General features: G+C 35.6%; 1 protein-coding gene across 4 annotated transcripts in view; it reads right to left on the reverse strand.

The window, feature by feature from the left end:
• Positions 1 to 223: 223 nt before the first annotated feature.
• The window catches only part of Mdm4 (MDM4 regulator of p53), a 32,975-nt gene continuing 14,552 nt past the window's right edge, over positions 224 to 18,646 (reverse strand). The window contains exons 6-11 of one of the 4 annotated variants that reach the window (XM_026397201.2): positions 14,664 to 14,731; positions 13,648 to 13,747; positions 11,787 to 11,944; positions 9,669 to 9,818; positions 7,824 to 7,904; positions 224 to 5,241 (exon numbers count right to left, since the gene is read on the reverse strand). In XM_026397201.2, the coding sequence (XP_026252986.1) occupies positions 4,669 to 5,241; positions 7,824 to 7,904; positions 9,669 to 9,818; positions 11,787 to 11,944; positions 13,648 to 13,747; positions 14,664 to 14,731 (1,130 nt within the window). In that variant the 3' untranslated portion in view covers positions 224 to 4,668. Of the gene's footprint in view, positions 5,242 to 7,823; positions 7,905 to 9,668; positions 9,819 to 11,786; positions 11,945 to 13,647; positions 13,748 to 14,663; positions 14,732 to 18,646 lie in introns of those variants that run through there. The other 3 variants (XM_026397206.2, XM_026397204.2, XM_077802252.1) reach the window with 3 other exon arrangements.

Genomic DNA, 18,646 nt, shown 5'->3' on the forward strand with positions numbered 1-18,646 from the left:
AAAATTGTCCCCAAATTCGGTCTAGGAAACCACTTTCTCAACTATCTCAGATACTCATTTCCAGTTTGGCCTTAAGATGCTCAATATTTCCCCTCCTATGCTAATCTATAGCTCATCTACTCACAAATCAGAAAATCCAGCAAAATAAACTCACCATTCTCTATGGCAGTGCAAAATTCCAAACATTTGTAAACACTGTATATTTTAATTTTGGCACAGGGAGAGCCTGCAGGTTCTTTGAAGTGTAGATTTTAAATACAGCTAGTTCTTTATCTACAACCACTTGTAGTAAAGGCAGTATCAGTTTTGACATGGTATGTGTGCATGTACCTATACACTCAGCATGGAAAGGATCATCAAAATTATTCTTTATAAGTCTGAACAATTTAGGCACAAAATGGGTTAAACAGAAAACAAAAAATTCACAGTATCTAAAGCCACATACTTCCAGAAGTTCACATAGCTCTGTGGAAACAAAATCCAAACAGCAAGTTTCCTCTCTTCTAAAGTATACCAAGAGGTGTCATTACAATAGCTTTATAGAACCCAAAAACATTCATCAACTTCTTATTAATTACTTTTCAAAGGAGCCAACGTGGCATTGAATTGACATACTCAAAAAGCTGTCACAAGGATCTTTACCTTTAAATATAAACTCATCCAGGAGCTGGGTTGTGGCTCAGTGGCAGAGCGCTTGTCTCGCACATGTGAGGCACTGGGTTTGATCCTCAGCACCACAATAAAAAAGTATAACTAAAAAGAACTCATCCAAACCAAGGAACATTCTACATATTACATACATCTAAATATACACAAATTATAACTAGACCCCAACATTATCTCAAAAACTTGGCAGTGATTCAATCTTAAATTACACAAGTCTATGGCAGTTTGAAGGATGGATGGCCTGGCCAAAGTTGGTTCTACTGTTTCAGCCTACGATCAGACATGATGATATCTTCAGATTGACTATAAATAGTAATACCAGCTTAAAAACTTGGCATAGATTATCAGAGTCTGATTAAGCACTAAAAGAAAAAATCAGATGTTGTGATTTCATTGATGTCTTATGGCATTGTGCAGCAGCAAACACTAAACTCCACTGATATTTATTTTAAAAGCTCCTTCCTAATAATCAAGATTAGTGATCTTGTAATTGAATGCCCAAGACAACATTTGAAAAGCGAAAGGGGAGAGACGGAGACAAACCAGAAGTAGGATGCTGAAAGATAAGGGAAAACTGGTGCTACCTCCAGAAAAGCAGAGGCTACGTCCCCACAGACACAACTAAAAGATGAAGGGTCTACCTTTTAGTTTAGATTTCACAAACTATACCCTTGCTTTAGAGGCAATGAAAAAACAAAATCAGAAATTAAGATAGTTCAGTTTTCTGCAGGTAAACAGGAAGTTTGACCCCTAACACTGCAAAACAAAAACTAAAGAAAATGAAAACATACCTTGGATTCTATACGCAAAGTATTTGGTGCTGGGGTTTGGGGGAGTGGAGAAGACAGTGAAAACCCCAGCTGAGGAAAAGGAAGGAAACTGAGTGAGTGGACTCAGGAGTAAGTCTTGAGTATGAATGTACCAAAATTAGCATAATAAATATACAAACATAAATGTGTAGTTCCTCTCTCATTTAAGTCTTACAAAAAACTGCAAGTTATATAAGTGGATTGCAGGGCACAACTACAGATCTTCAGTTCTGATTTATAAGTTACAAAAGCATCTGACTGGCAAAAATCCAAAAAAAATTGGAGAGCTATCAAACTCTTACAAAGTAAGTATAGAGGGACAGAGATGAAATTTTCTAAAATTTTACAACATTCACGATGTTCTAACAAAACATTTAGTAAGTAAGCTTTACTTACTAGGGGGAAAACTAACATCCCTAAATGCAGAGAGCGCACCACACTTGAGCTTCAGTTCCCAGGAAAAAGCAATACCTAGAGAAAATGGTTCACAGTCCCTCTGTTACCTTACTTTTCTCACAGTGGGAGCAGTTTTCTGATTTCGCTAAGCCTGACATTTACCAGTTCTTTCTTTTGGGAGAAATGTTAAAAATCTTTATTCTTTCTAAAGTCTCATTTTGGCTATAAATCAGAGTCTCTAAAAACATTAGAAGATATATATTTTAAGGTTATTACTTGTCCCAAATTCAACAAGTACCACTCTTTAAAATATTTACCAAAAGTTAACAGGTATTTTTTAAGATTTGCTAGTCGTGAGACTTGGACTCTAGTAACCCCCAATCACTAGCTTTATCATTTGGCTTCATGTGCAAAGAGGGACTGAATACATCAGTCTTAAAATTCAGAAACTGTGGCTAAAGTGATACAGTGCTCGCCTAGCATGTGTGAGGCACTGAGTTCAATCTTCAGCACCACGTAAAAATTAAAAAAAATTGTGCCCACAATTTTAATTTCTTAAAAAATTTTAAGAAAACTTCCCTTCTAGAAACTAATATGATAAAGGGATCTTGTGTTGCCTACTTCTTGTTTTGAACCTACAAGAACAGGAAATAAAAGCCCTCCTGGGGCAGGGTTTCCACTAGAGTACTCTAGAAAACTTGAATCAAAGTCTCCAAGAATATTTGTTTAAATGGCCCAGACCTCAGAGCTCCCATCTCTGGGAATTTGGGTACTTTAATAAGTAACCAGGTGATTTTCTTTTGGTTCCCAAGTTCATTTGCAAAATGATGTATTCCTATCCCTGATACATCAAAATTTTACTGTGTATGATGATATATGTATGGTAATAAGGAAATCAACTTGAAAATCTTCAGTGTCTACATGTATTGTCCTAAACCTGATGTGACTTAAGGTGACTAAAGAGAATTAGAGATATTCATTTTTCTTGAACTACTTCCCTTTTTACAACTGTCATACTCCCTAATTCTCACGCAAATCTTACTTTAGGTCTTTGCCCTGAGGTATGAACAACTCCAGAGGTACAAAGAGACTAAAAAAAACCCTGGAAGGCTCCTAAGAGAAAATGAATACAAGAAAGCAAAGCAAGGGGAGCTTTGGTTAAAAAAATTTGTGCCTTTTCTTTTTAAAAACTAATCACCAAGGGCTAGGGATATAGCTCAGTTGGTAGAGTGCTTGACTTGGATGCACAAAGCCCTGGGTTCAATCCCCAGCACCACAGGGAAACAAAAAAAGACACAACTTATCACTGAGAAGGCTGTGCCAGATATACGCTCATATATTTATCTGGACTACAACTAACATTTTCTGACTCAAAGTTTCATGTGATTTGGCTCATCAATCTTAAAATGATAGATTTTGCCAGTTTATGTGACAGTATTTTCTGTAAATTTAATCTGCTAAATTTATAGCTCCAAAACTTTGACAAAAATATTTCTAAAGTGTACATATAATATACAATATACTAAGATGGTAGGTATACCCTTTGTAATTTTAAATTTTAAAAATTGAGATCTCATATTAAAAATGTGCAAAAGGAAAACTATTCTGGGAGAGAACAATGAAATGGTTAAAGGACTGTCTCAAAAGTAAACATTTTGCAGTGAGAGGAGTATCCTACAACATGTTTAGAGTGGTAATGACCTTTTTTTTTTTTGGTGTGTGTGTGTGTGTGTGTGTGTATGTGTGTGTGGTGCTGGGGACTGAACACAGGGCTTTGAGCAATTACTCAGATTTTTAAAACTCATCCAAAGGGAACATTTCATTATGTAATTATATTTAGATTTTTTAAATGTGCAAAAATTTACTCTTTCTCAAAATTATTTTAAGGGTGTGTTAGCCAAATATTTAATAACCATTGCACCTAGTTTAAGTGATGTGCAGTGGCACATGCCTATAAACCTAACTACTTAGAAAACTTAAGGCAGGAGGATCATGAGCTGGAGGCCAGCCTGGGCAACACAATGAGATCTTGTCTCTTTTAGAACTAAAGGGGAGGGGAAGGGGAGAATGGAAGGACAGCAGAATAAAATAGACATTATTATTGCTGTGGGAATATACATGATTGCATAACCAATGTAATTCTGCAACCTGTACACTCAGAAAAATGAGAAATTAGATCCCATTTGATTCAAATGTATGCTATGTCAAGATCATTGCACTTGTGTTTAAAACTGAGTGGCAGAGCACATGCTTGAGGCCCTGGGTTCAAACCATAGCACTGCAAAACAAAACAAAACAAAAACACTTTCTTCAGCCTGACTACAAAGTGATTCACGGCACTTCAATAATTTAATCAGATTATTTGTTTTTTTCATCGTTAATCCTAGTATTTTTCTAATAACTACCTTGAATTTCAACTCCAGAACAACATTAAATAGAAGGCTAGGGAATAAAATTTTAAAAAGGGTTAATCTTCAAATAATCTGATACGTGAATGAATGAATATTTATGTTTATACTGGTAACTGTTCCCTCCCAGATCTTCATCTTTGGAGGGAGAATTAAGTGACTTTTATGTACCTTTTCACATTAATGAAGCCCCCAAACTGATCATCTAGCTCTAAAATACTCAGTCTTAAGTTCCATATAAGCTTCAAAGCAAAAACAATCCAAAACACAGATGTTTACATGTACAAATGTACACATAAAATGTGTTACAATTAGTAGAGACAGTCAATACTGATGTTTCCATACGTGACCTGGTGCTCCTAATTAATATTTCTTTGCAATTGATTCAACTATGCTATAAAAACCTTAATAACTAATTGAATCTCTTTCTTGCAAATAGGACATGAAGCCCCAGCCTTCTTTAGTCTTCTGGCACAGGGAAAACAAGTCGTAAGATGGCTTGTCCTTCCATGAATAATATTCCCATCTCGTGGTCTTTTCTCACACAAGCTACATGGCTTCAAGATATTCTGGCAATCCTCCATATTTTCTACATCTGTTCTCTGCTCAGAGACGTTATCTGATTGTTCTCCCATACTTGAGATGGTCTCTTGGCTTTCAGAACTGTGAGCCAAATCCAAGAATTCCACTGAGTTGCAGGGATTTAAAAGTTTAGAATTTCCTTCCTTTATAGATACATCTTTAGGTCTAACAACTGGAGCTGAAACAGTTCTTCGGCAATCAGGGACATCAATTCCTTCACTTTCCTTCTTTTCGGGCAGGGCAGTGATGTCAGATGTGGAGAGAGAATGTGTTAATTTAGAACAATCTGAATACCAATCCTTCCTCAAGGCCCAGCAACGGAAACAGTACCTCTTGCTTGGAGAATTAAATTTCTTGCATTCAGTACACTGCCACTCATCCTATAAAGACAAATACAGCCAATTAATACTCAGTAGTGAACATGAGGCTGAGGAAAAGGGAAGGAAAGCTGAATTCTTGACATCTCACTAAGTTAATGATAGATGAAGAAGTCAAGACACACCAGTGGTCCAGCCTAGAATTTGAATAAATTCTACAGCTACATGAAAAAAAGTCTTTGGAAATTTTACACTTAGGGGGCTGGGGATGTGGCTCAAGTGGTAGCGCGCCATGCCTGGCATGCGTGCGGCCCGGGTTCGATCCTCAGCACCACATACCAACAAAGATGTTGTGTCTGCCGAGAACTAAAAATAAATATTAAAAATTCTCTCTCTCTCTCTCTCTCTCTTTAAAAAAAAAAAAAGAAATTTTACACTTAGGATACTCAAAACTGCCATTTTCAGGAGCTGGGGGTTTAGTTCAGTTGGTAGAGTGCTTGCCTCACATGCACAAGGCCCTGGGTTCAATCCCTAACACCAAACCCCACCCCCCCAAACAAACAAACAAAAAACAACAAAACAATAACAAAAAAAAACCCTACAATTTTCAAGTCAAAATTTGATATAGCTATTTTTTTTTAATATTTATTTTTCAGTTATCGGTGGACACAACAACTTTATTCTATTTGTATGTGGTGCTGAGGATGGAACCCAGCACCCCGCGCATACCAGGCAAGCGTGCTACCGCTTGAGCCACATCTTTAAGAAAGTTCAATTATGTGGGTGCAGTGGCCCACACCTGTAATCCCAGTGACTCAGGAGGCTGACAAAAGGATCATAAGTTCAAAGCCAGCCTGAGCAACTTAAGCAAGACCCTGTTTCAAAATAAAAAGGGCTGCTCAGAAGTACAGCACCCCTGAGTCCAAATCTTAGTACCACCAAAGGGGGGGGGGATTATTTTCTATCCAGTCAGAATAAAATTTACATTGTTTGCTCTTCCTTGATGCCTTTTTTAGGTCACTTTACTATGTACAACTCACTCCTTTATCCAATGAGAAGCTAAAGAATGAAGGACAATATTCTTTCTTTCCTACTAATTAACAAATATTATTAAACTTGACAAAAAGAAAACTAAAAGTGAGATCTGAAAACTACTCAATATTACTCATGTTCTCTCACTGCTCTCAAGATCACAGGTTATTAATTATATCCCTAAATCATAACCTCTGAAAAATGAATGTACTTGTCCTGAATGCCCAAGTAATTTTCCCCCTACATACATTAGGAAACATTAGAGCCCGATGAATTTTAAATGCCTTACTTAATTCAAAGGTAGCTACCTGGAACAAGTCATGAGTGTTTAATGTAGATAATTGCCTGGCTTTGACAGGATCAATGATTTGACACTGGCAGACTTGATTTCTTTCAGGACAAAGGCCAAGCACTTCAAGTTGAGAAGTCATAACTCAATTGTCCAGACTGAGCAGCAGGGACACATCCATCTGTTAAACTGGGTTGTTCTCCAGAGAGCCACAAAACACCCTCACTAAGTTTAAGATCTTCCCATCTCATCTGAAATGCTACACAAATACTCAAAGGAATTTCAGAGATTTGGAATTTATAATTGATAATATGCCACAGTTTAACTGACATCATTTGTTCTCTTTTAATAATAATAGGGCTTAATAAAGTCAATGGCATCTTTGATTTGATGTATTTACAGTCTATTTGCTTAATAGATTTAGATAAAAGCATTTATCTCTGGAATTTACATTATGGTCAAGAACACTTAGTGGACCAATATGTTCTACTTTATCACTTAGTTATGTAGATAATTTCAAATAATTATCATAATGATCAACAGCAGTGCAGAGGGAGCAGGAGGAGGATGGACACCAGGGACAACCTAAATAAATTTCTCTCACCAAACTACAAAATGTAAAATACCCTTCTTAGTTATCCCCCATTTCCTTTCTCCCAAAGTGAGTTAGCTACAAGAGGTACTAGAAGGAAAAATGGGGAAATAACATAAAAAAAAAGAGAAAAGGAACATATACATTTGGGGTTAGATTTGTCAATTGGTACAAACTCATACCTATTATCTAAGAGGTTAACACCAAATCTTAAATAACCTTCAATTAATATTAAACTATATGGAAACTAAGCTGTTTTCCATTTGGACACAATATTTTTTTTATGTGGTGCTGAGGATCGAACCCAGTGCCTCACACATACTAGGTGAGTGCTCTGCCTCTGAGCCACAACCCCAGCCCCTCCATTTGCTTAAGAGAACAATGACAATAAAAACAATAAAAAGCTGGGTGCATGGCGCACACCTGTAATCCCAAGGTCTTGGGAAGCAGAGGAAGGAGAATCCAAAATTTAAGATTAGCCAGGGCAACTAAGGAGACCCTGCCTCCACATAAAAACAGCTGAGGTTATAGTTCAGAGATAAAGCACTCCTGGATTCAATCTCTGGTACTTCGGAAGGGTGGGGGCAGGGACACACATAAAAAAATCTGGTATCTCTTAGCAACAAGGAAAGGTGGCTAGTAAAGGGAAGGGGGAGGTGTTCCTTCAACAAAGTGTACTGCTGGGATTAAAGATGTGGCCAGTACAAAACAGCTTTTACTGGACATTCATACCTCAGAGGTAACTTCTATATCAGTATCATCACTTAAGGACTTAGAGTCCTCAAGGTCATCATTTTTCCCCACTTCAATCACCTGTGAAGGCAAAAAACATCTCATTAATAAGGTTTATCTGTTATAGGTAAGGCTATTACCTGAAAGCAAGACAAAATAGCTTCAATTTAAAACTACATTCTGCCTCCATCACTAGCACTTTTAAAAGGGAGCTAGCTTAAATGAGACCAAAAACATGGTTCAGCACACACTCAGCTGACATTTTACTAGCAAATGACTGAAAAGGCCCTCAGAAGAGTTACCAAATATCTTCTACATTTAGAAGGGAGGTGTCCAAATTTACAACTACAGAAAATAAATAACATTAAGAGTAAAACAGTTACGAAATACTAAAAATAGAAATCGATCTTGGGAATCTAGGTAGACTCGAAGAATGAAAACAAAGCCATTTAAAATTTTATTCTTCACATTGAAGAATAAAATTAAGCTGAGCATGGTGGTACACGCCTGTAATCCTAGCAACAAGGGAGGCGGAGGCAGGAAGATCACAATTTCATGCCAGCCTCAGCCACTTAGGAAGACCCTGCCTCTAAGTAAGTAGATACATAGACAGGAAGGAAGGATTGGGAACATAGTTCAGTGGTAAAGCAACTCTGGTTCAATTCCCAGTACCAAAACAGAACCAAAATAAAGAAGACTAAAAACTGGTTATGCGATATTCTGGTTGCCTTGCCAAAAAAAAAAAAAAAAACAGGAAACATAAAGTTAAGAAATGTGGGGAATATCTACTTAAAACCTTAGCTTTGTGGTCCAGTAAATAGAACAAAAACAATTAGGAAAACAACTAGGAACCTCTACATAACTTTCTCACAAAAATTCAAGCCCAACTCTCTATGTCAAATGTTTTCTTTTCATGCTAGCTACTGACATTCCTTTTAATGCTATCTATAACTAGTCTAAGAGAACCTAAGCATCTATCTATAGTGAACAACCAAGTCCAATAAAAATCTCAGAAATGAATGGTGACATGGAATTCAGGCATGGGTTGTGCCTCTCCTCCCACATATTTATTTAATGGATGTTTAATGAAAATCTTCTGTAGGCTGAACACTAGATCTGCTGCCCAATTTCTTTTGAGACTTATGCTGCCAGTGTCACTTCATTTTAGTGTGTTCACACCATTTATAACACTCCTCTCTTCTCCCATTTTAACTCTAAAATAGGTATAAAAAATTCTCTATCTTACCATTTAGTTATAAAATGATCATGAAAGCTATGAATATTTCTAAGATACTGGTATTTCTTCTCATACAGGAGCAAATACTGAGACAATTTAGAAGCTTGTCTTGTTAGCACAGCAGGATTTCTTTTCCTTTAGTGCATTACAGCTATACGTAATAGTTGGGTTCATTGATAAAATCATACATGCATGGAATTTAATTTACTTCATTTTAATCCCCTTCTTTTGATCACCCCCTCCCCCTATTCTTCCTCTACTTATCTTCCTTTCATTAATTTTTTTTCTAAATTGGTGCTTTATAGATATACTTAAAGATGGACAAAGGAGAATTTCTAGAAGAGAAAACTTCATAATGAGAAACTAGATAAGCAACAGGATAAAGAATAGCTTATTGCTTCTAATTAGGTAGGGGTTTCACCATGAAACTTTATCTTAACTTCTGGAATAACTTATTATGAACCTTAAAATTGGATATAGGGAAACATTAAAAACTAAAAAGGGACAAGTGTGTGAGAAATTTATTGTACAAACAGATAACAGCGACCTAAAGAGATCATGCTATGAACACATAAAAACAATCAACATTAAATTTTTCCAGAACGTACCTTTTTGTCACTCACTTTCCCTACTTCTTCACTTGCTTGTTCAGTATCAGCAGCTTCAACTTTTATTCCAACACCTAACTGCTCTGAAACTGACTCATTTAAAAACCACAAATCATCTGTAGTATCTGAAACAATGGCAGTACCTATATCCTAATAGAGAAAAACAAACATGAACTTCTATAATCAGTGTTTATCAGAAAATGTTGAATAGAAATGAACCAAAAACTTAGTATCTTCACATTACATCTCCAGAGAACATCTCACCTTTCCTCAACAGAATTGTATATATTCAACACATATCTAGCTGACACCTACTGTGGATAAACAAATTCATGGATATAAGTGTATATGGCAAGGAATTTTCTACTTTAATAGTAAATCAGGTATAATATTCAATAAATAGTACCAAAGAGTTTAAGGATTAAGGACCCAAAGTTACTTAAACTTAATAGAATTCATTGACACTTGTTTCTACAAGTGCCCTCTGGGATTTGTAAAATCATTCCATTAATTCTGACATATTCTTTCCTTTAATGGACAATGACTGCTTCCTGAAGAAATATTAATGGTAACCTAAAACCTATTACATTGCCCTTGCTATATGTCCATTCATTTATTCAAAAACTACTCAATAAATGCCTGTTACGTACCAGACACTGTTCTATGTGCTAAGTAAGGAAACAGAGCGGTGAATATTACATCTCAGTGAGAGTAAACAGATAATTAAATACATATATAAGATACTGAATTGGATAATAATTGCATATATAAGATGCAATGGAGAATATAAACTAAGGTGAGGAACCAGAGTATCTTGAGAAGGAGACAATTAGGGATGGTTTGGCAGGGCTACCACTTAAAACTGCACAACTACAAAAAAAAAAAAGGTAAATGTATCCCAGTGGAAATGTTCAACATGACAGCCTTGGTGACCAGGGATAATTATAAGGAAATTCCATTTGCGGTAAGTCCTAAATCATGAGAAGGCAATAAAAGAATTTTGGGGAAGACAGTTCAGAAAGAGGAAAAAAACAAATTTATGTTGCCTGAGAGAGGAAGGAATTTTGGGCTACGGGGTCAGAAAGAAGCCTGGTATATCCGGAATGTACATAAAGAATGACAGATGAGGAAAACCAGACAGTTCAGTTATGGCTATGGAAAGGATCCTAGAATTTATTCTACTTGCTTCCTGAAGCCACTGAAGAATTATACATGCAATTATACATGTAACTTATCCTTTAAAAAATTTACTCTTTGAGTGGGGTGCAGTGGTTCACACCTGTAATCCCAGTGACTTGGGAGGCTGAGACAAGGATAAGAAGTTCAAGGTCAGCCTCCACAACTTAGCAAGATCCTGTCTCAACATAAAATAAAAAGGTCTGGGGGCCAAGGTTGTGGCTCAGTGGTAGAGCACTTGCCTAGCATATGTGAGGCACTGCATTTGATTCCCAGCACCACATAAAAATAAAGGTATTGTGTCCATCTACAACAACAACAAAATTTTAATTAAAAAAAAAAAAGGACTGGAAATGTAGTTCCGTGGTAGAGTACCCCCTGGGTTCAATCACTGGCACAAAAATTTACTCTTGAGAAAAAATTATCTATTAGACGAACAAGAATAACAACATTTGTGGTGTGAGGTGGTTACCATATCTGTGTGAGAAAGAATGATGACTTGAATTAATTTATGACAGTGGGACAGTAAAAAGTGGTTAGTGAGGTTCTGTATATGTTTTGGATAAAGAGTTAATAACTATGAATGTGGTCTATGACAGAGAAAATCAGTATGTCCTTGTGTTTGGCAGGAATAATTGGGTAGTAGTAGATTTATGAAAAAGGGAAGGCTCAGGAAAGTTTAATAAAACTAAAAAATCAAGAGTTCATTTACATATCAGATCCAAAGGGGGAGATGTTAAATAAAGAGTGCAATATGAAAGTTGGGCATTTAGGAGAGAGGTCAGGGCTAGAGATATAAATGTGGGCATCATATACATATAGACAGTATTTAAAGTCAAAGGAAAAAAAAAGAATTCTTAAGACAATGAAACTTATGGTCAAGAGTAACCAAGAATATTACTCTTTAAAAAAAAAAAGTTCCCTTTCAAACATGAAATTTACCTGATTTGTCTGTAAATCAGTTGAGCCATTACTTCTGGGTGTATAATTGTTTCTCAAGTTTCCTAAAAACCACCAAGGCAGGCCAGCTACATCCCACTCCTCAAACCCAAGGTCCAACCTAGATGTCTCATCTTGGCTTAAATTTATCAAGTCTTCATCTATAGAAATTAAATAGAAAGAATAACTATGTATATAACATTTAAGAACTCACAGTCTCCTCAGAATACTAACAATCTCTTTATAAGATAGGTAAAAAGAAATTCCTATTCTTAACTAGAACCAGAAATCAATTATTTGTCTTAGTGGCAGAACCCAAATTGCTTCCTGTTTAGGCTTTATTAGCTAGTAATGATAATAGAAGTAGATGATCACTTATGAAGGAATCTAAATCTCAAAAACTATTTGAACAATGGTATCATTCTAAAAAGATTTCTAAACCACCACATACTGGCATTTTAAACATTCACATCACTGTAATAACTAAACAATGACTTGCTCTAGTCCACAGTGCCTGGTAATGGCTCAATCTACAGGACTGCAAAATCATTGACAACACAGTGGCCTAACCCATGAGATCAAAATGGGCAATCACAAGGTAGTTAAAGCAGTCATACTGTTATCACACACTTTGAAGCAGTTCTCAATAATTCATATGCTTTTGTAGATAACAACCATTTTATAACAGTGAACTCTAGTTGTCAAATATACATATACATTAAGTCTTTTCTGGAGTGGTAGACTCTTACTGGAATTAAGCATTCAGAAACACCACAAGTATTAAGGCCCATTTATTTCACATAAAAGATCTTGTATTGTACATGTGAACTACACTCAAGGCAATTATTACTGTAAATCTGCTGCTATCACATGAAATTCTTTCCCATCCTCTAGGATTTTGTTCTAATTCACTCTTTGCCTACTTTCTGACTCTTTTTTACCTACCTCATACACTAGGCCTGCCAAAGGCAATCAGAGGTGCTTAAATGTGCTGAGCTCTATAGGGGTGTAAGAATTTCTGCAAAAAATTAGTCTCTTGATCCTTCATCTACTTACAAAATAAGTCAACCCTGTTTATCATAGGCATATGGGTGGCATCTTTCTATTTATTAGTTGATTAAATGATCAGAAGTCAAATTTCTGAGATGAAGTCATAAGTATCCTTATCTATTCAAGCTCTATTACTGTTAAGGAAATGGAAATCTTTGCATTAAAAATTCCGTCCATGGGTTGGGGTTTAGCTCCAGTGGTAAGAATGCTTGCCTTTCATGTATGAAGAAGCCCAGGGCTTGATTCCTAATACCATTAAAAAAAAAAAAAAAACTCACCCTATCTATAGATCTCTCTTAAAATCCTAAACTATTTATTCCCAAATTTCCATCACAAACTTCATATTGTGACTTGAATTAATGCTTCTTTTATTTTGTTATTCTTTTATTTTACTTACTGTTTTATATATAGGAGCTACCAAGGCAGATGAATTTATGTATGCAAAAAATTCATCAGGAGCAAACCAATCAATAAGCAGCTATTTTCTAATCTTCTCCAAGGTATCCTAGCTAACAGAAGATCTTACACTACTGCAGTAATCCCAGGTTGCTAAAAGAGCACTAGATCACCTTTAAAGTTAACAATGGTTGAAAAGGATTTTTAGAAAAGAATGAAAAATAAGACATATGCCCCTCCTAGTTCATATGAATTACTTTTTTGAGTTCTCTTATCTTCAAGTTTCTATGATGGTCCTAATTACAGCTAGTGCTTAGGATATCCAGATACCTTTTCTAAAAAATAATTACCCCTCCACAAAAAAAAGTGTGTGTGGGGGGGTGCGAGTAGGAGAAGGAAGTCTTAATCCAAAACTTACCTTCTCTGGAATTTCTGCATTTATGCTCTGAGGTAGGCAGTGCGGGAATATCACCCTCTTCAATTCTTTTCCTGGAATTAGAACTTTCCTCTGTACTTTGCTGAAAGAAGGGAAAGATGTCTATCAGTATAGTAGAAATGACTGAGACCAGGGGATGTAGCAGTTCCATTCTGGCTCACCAGTGTGTGCAACACAATGGGTTATGCACAAGATCTCTACAATTCACAACAGTCATCCAGTAAAGCAACACAACACCTCTCTTCAACCCATTATGAGCAAAGATACGAGAATCCCCAACCTGGGAGTGGGGGACAATGACCTCTGCAAAAAGGTCAAAACTGTTTTTTAAGAGTATTTACCTGTACACTATCTAAGAGTATATGATCTGTATAAAGCTGCTAGCCTAGGGGCTGGGGTTGTGGCTCAGAGATAAGAGTGCTCGCCTAGCACATGCCAGGCCCTGGGTTCGATCCTCAGAAACACATAAAAATAAATAAATAAAGGTATTGTGTCCAACTACAACTAAAAAAAAAAAAAAAAGCCACTAGGCCTACCACAAAATTAGGCATATTTCAGACAGTATATGAAACTCTCACCATTTACCAATGATTTTAAAATTTCCCCAGGTTTGAGGAAACTTTAGGAAATGGCCTAACATGAACTTAATTGCAACCACCCTGTTAAAATTTTTAATAAAGCAGTTTTCTCAAACACTTATATACACAAATACATATACAATCCTTCACAAACGCACAGGCACACACAAACCCAAAGACAATGCAACTGGAAGAACTGAAGATCAGAAGTGCTACATCCCAAAGAAAGATTCAGAGACTGGAACTCTGTTATGAGCAGAACAGAGAAGGTTCACTCTGTCCCTGGTCTATGAACTCCCAAGGACCTTTCTTATTAAATTCTTACCACATTTGGGGAAAGGCCTTGGGAGTCCAAGATCCACAGGTACAGAGAAGGGGCCACTCTGTACAACAAAAGAAGTCACCGTGTGGTGATTTTACCTTCGGTTGGTCTTGACTTGGAATATCCAAACTGTGATCCTGTGCGAGAGCGAGAGTCTGAGCAGCATCTGGATAGCAAGTAAAACAAAAGGAAAACCTTCCCTGGTAATAACCATTCTTTCCACACAAAAAGGACCTCAGCAAACAACCCTAAAGCCAGGTTTGAGCCCTACAGATATACTTCACTGTTCTGGCTGGACAAGGCTCTCATTTGAAAGAAATAACCAGCACTGATAAAAAATGACAAAGACCAGCCTGGCATGGTGGTACAGGTCTATAATCCCAGCTACTTGCAAGGCTGAGGCAAGAGAATTGCAAGTTTGAGGCCAGCTTAGGCAACTTCCTGAGACCTCACTTCAAAATAAAATGTGTAAAACAATAAACTATAGTTCAGTGATACAGTACGGGCCTAGCATGCATGAGGCCCTGGGTTTAATCCCCAGTACTGAAAAATAAAAATAACAAAGACCAAGATAGGCCACATTCAAAATAATACCAAAATATATCTGGGGATAAGTGAAAAATTACTAAAAATGACAAGCTTTCAATTTTTTATATGAAAAGTAGCCCCAATCAAGAAATAAGAGTATTTTTATCATCTCTTCCTTTACTACCTAATTTGCCTAACTTCAAACAGCAACAAAAAATGTTTTTTTAATTTAATTTGTTTTTTTAAAGAGTCAGATTATAAAATCTGAAAACGTAGACTTTCTCCCACTTGCCTTTAAAACAATAGCATCTTCAAGCAAACTGATATTCTAAGTGTCAGTGATGATTTACAATTTAAGCTTCTATTACCTGAATATATATTGGATTTTTTTAACAAAAACTTCATTTTCCCAAATTATTACAAACATTTCCTAAGAAAGGAGATGAAGCAGACAAAAGTTTTTCAAGGCTACTAAAAAAAAAAAAAAAAAGAAAAAGAAAGAAAAGAAAAATAAAAGATTATCCTAGATGAGAGAAATTCTTAGATATTGCATTAGCCTAAGAGAGAAATATATTCCAAAGACTTAAAATATTTTTCAAGCAGAACAGATGATAAAACCTTGGCTACAGAAAAGAAAATTTAGTAACCCGATTCATTCATTATATGAAGCTGTAGCTAATGGAAATGCATCCAAATAAATCAATAGATTTTATCAGCCACTACCAGGTCCAGAGACAAGATATTTACAGAAAATATCATCCTCATCTAATCAATACTGCCAGAGGAAAAAAAAAACCCAGATTCTACAACTGGTCTGACAATTCAGTTGTTTTGTGCAATGCAAACATCTTCAAAACTGTAATATAAAGAACTTTATTCCTAGAAGTGTTTTTATATAAGCTAAGTGATGATACTAAAAGTTCTGACTACAGTGGCCCTCCAAGCAGTTTGACTAACATATACAATGCAAGTGAAACAGTTCCTACAAAGCAATTATATTACTGTCACTTAGGCTAAAACAACTAGAAGCAAAAAACCAAACAAAAAAATCTGGGAAAGTCACGTGTAAAAAGAAATTTTAAAATTAAAAGTTTTCAATCCCCAGTATTACAAAAATAAATCATACACACACACAGTTTGTCATATCTATTTCATTATGTTAGAATACTCGGGGAAACTTAAATGATTTAAAAAGAAACACCTTCACAGGGTCGGGGTTGTAGTTCAGTGACAGAGCACTTGCCTAGCATGTGAGAGGCACTAGGTTAGATTCACATATACAAATAAACAAAATAAAGGTCCACCAAGAAAAAAAAATTGCTTTAAAAAGTGGCATTTTCAAAATAAAGGTCTAGGGCTGGGGTTGTGGCTCAGTAGTAGAGCACTTGCCTAGCATGTGTGAGACACTGGTTCAAGTCTCAGCACTGCATATAAATAAATAAAGTCCATTGACAACCCCAAAAATAATTTTAAAAAAATAAAGGTCTAATCCAAACCACTTGCAAAGGTGTAAAATAGTTTTATGACAAGCATTCTGATTTGTCTTTTCAACTAAAACACATGCAATTCAATTTATGAAAATTAATGGAGATGGCCAATGACGAGCACGAATGCAAGAGCTAATCAGAGAAGATAATCAATCAAAATGATGGGGGGGGGGCTGAGGTTGTAGCTCAGTGGTAGTTCTTGCCTCCCACATGTGAGGCATTGGGTTCGATCCTCAGCACCACATTAAAAAAAAATAAAGGTATTGTGTCCATCTACAACTTAAAAAAAAAAAGATGTGCAATTTCCAGGTTTTTATTATTGCATGATGGTTTTATACACAATGTTAAACAATCTGGGAGTATATGACAACTCTGTATCATACTTTTGCAAATGTTAAAGTCTGAAATTTTTTCAAAATGACAAGTTAAATAACTAATAAAAGTGTTTTAAATTAATGTTCAGGGGGAAAAAAATGTGTCCAAAAAAATGGGTGGAGGGTCAAATTGTTAGAAACAAGGGTTAAAGAGACATCAATATGTGGCATAATGGGCAGAGAAAGAACTGGCCTGTCAGAAATCTCTGCTCTATCATTACCAGTAATGTCTAATATTGAGCAAATCACTCATTCTACACAGACACAAAAAAACAAAGCCTGTTTCTTTAATTCTAGTCCCTCCTCACAGGGTTGTTACATAAATTGAAGTGTTTGTTATACAAAATGTTCTTTATGATATGACATATTAAATTCTGCAGAGAAAGTACCAAAAAAAATTTAGAGGGGAGAAAAGGTGAAATTATACTCACTCCATATTTCAGACTTAGATCAATGAGGGAAAAAAAATTACTAAAAAAGTAGATCAGCAACTTAAAAAATTTTTCCATATACTTCCAGCCATTAATGACTATGATAAGAAAGCCGTATGATTTCACAAATTGCTGATATTCAATAAAGTTGCCATCACTTGCAAGACTTCTCAGAAACTTAGAGCTACATCTCTAAATAGGTGAAGTGAGCAAATGGCTCAATGAAAACAGGCTTCAAAAGTCAATAAGTTCAAAATCATGTTGCAATGAGAGCAAAACCTCTTTTCCTAACTTTAAAGCATAAATCAATATTAGAAATTGATTCTTTCCGATCTATTTACTTTAGCAAACATAGCCAATTTAAAGAGATTATTTTGAGCTTTCTTCAAAGAACAATGCTACCTACAATCTAATTTGAAACTCACAAAATGGCTTCATATAGGAGTGGAGGGGAGGAATTGTCATTATTTGGAAATGACAGCTTTACATTTCAGCTGTATCCAGTTTATTCACCCATGTCTATCATACCACTACTTTGGAGTCTTCAGATTCCAAGGCCAGTTTCCTGAACATACCTAATAAATTCAAAGGACTGTATTTAAAAGGTCTAGAATCAAGCAAAGGCTTAGACAAACTGGCATTCAGAAAACAGATTACTCAAATCATTAGGTGAATGGTTGTAGGGGACCTTTATAATAAATGGATCAGATTGACAACATCTAAGCTCACAGACCTTACATGACTGATGCAATCAGACGATAGTACAAAGCACCACCTAGGAAGAACTCTTGACAAAAAACTTAAACTTGAATGTATTCAAGCACTACTAGCATAGGAAAAATAGAAAGGCTGAAGAAACAAGTTAAATAATCACAAGGATACAATCTCCAACTCCCGAGTATAGGAAATTTTACAGGATAAATGATCCATTTCTTTAATAAATCAATGACATGGAAACAAGTGTTCTATACCACAGTAGGGTGTCTATAGTTAATAATTTATTATGTATTTCAAAAATAGAAGACAGATTTTTTTAATACTTCCAACACAAAGAAATGATAAATGTTTGAGGTGATATGTACTGATTTGATCATTGCATATTGTATACATGTGACAAAATATATTATACACCATAAATACAATTATGTATAATTGTATCTCATGAAAATGTAAATTTTTTAAAAAGTTGTGATTAAATAAAGGTATTAATTAAAATCAAACCAAACACACAAAAAAGGAGGATTAAGTTTTACGGAATAAA

Source organism: Urocitellus parryii, chromosome 9, assembly GCF_045843805.1.
Source record: "Urocitellus parryii isolate mUroPar1 chromosome 9, mUroPar1.hap1, whole genome shotgun sequence".
In the NCBI taxonomy this organism is placed as follows: Eukaryota; Metazoa; Chordata; class Mammalia; order Rodentia; family Sciuridae; genus Urocitellus; species Urocitellus parryii.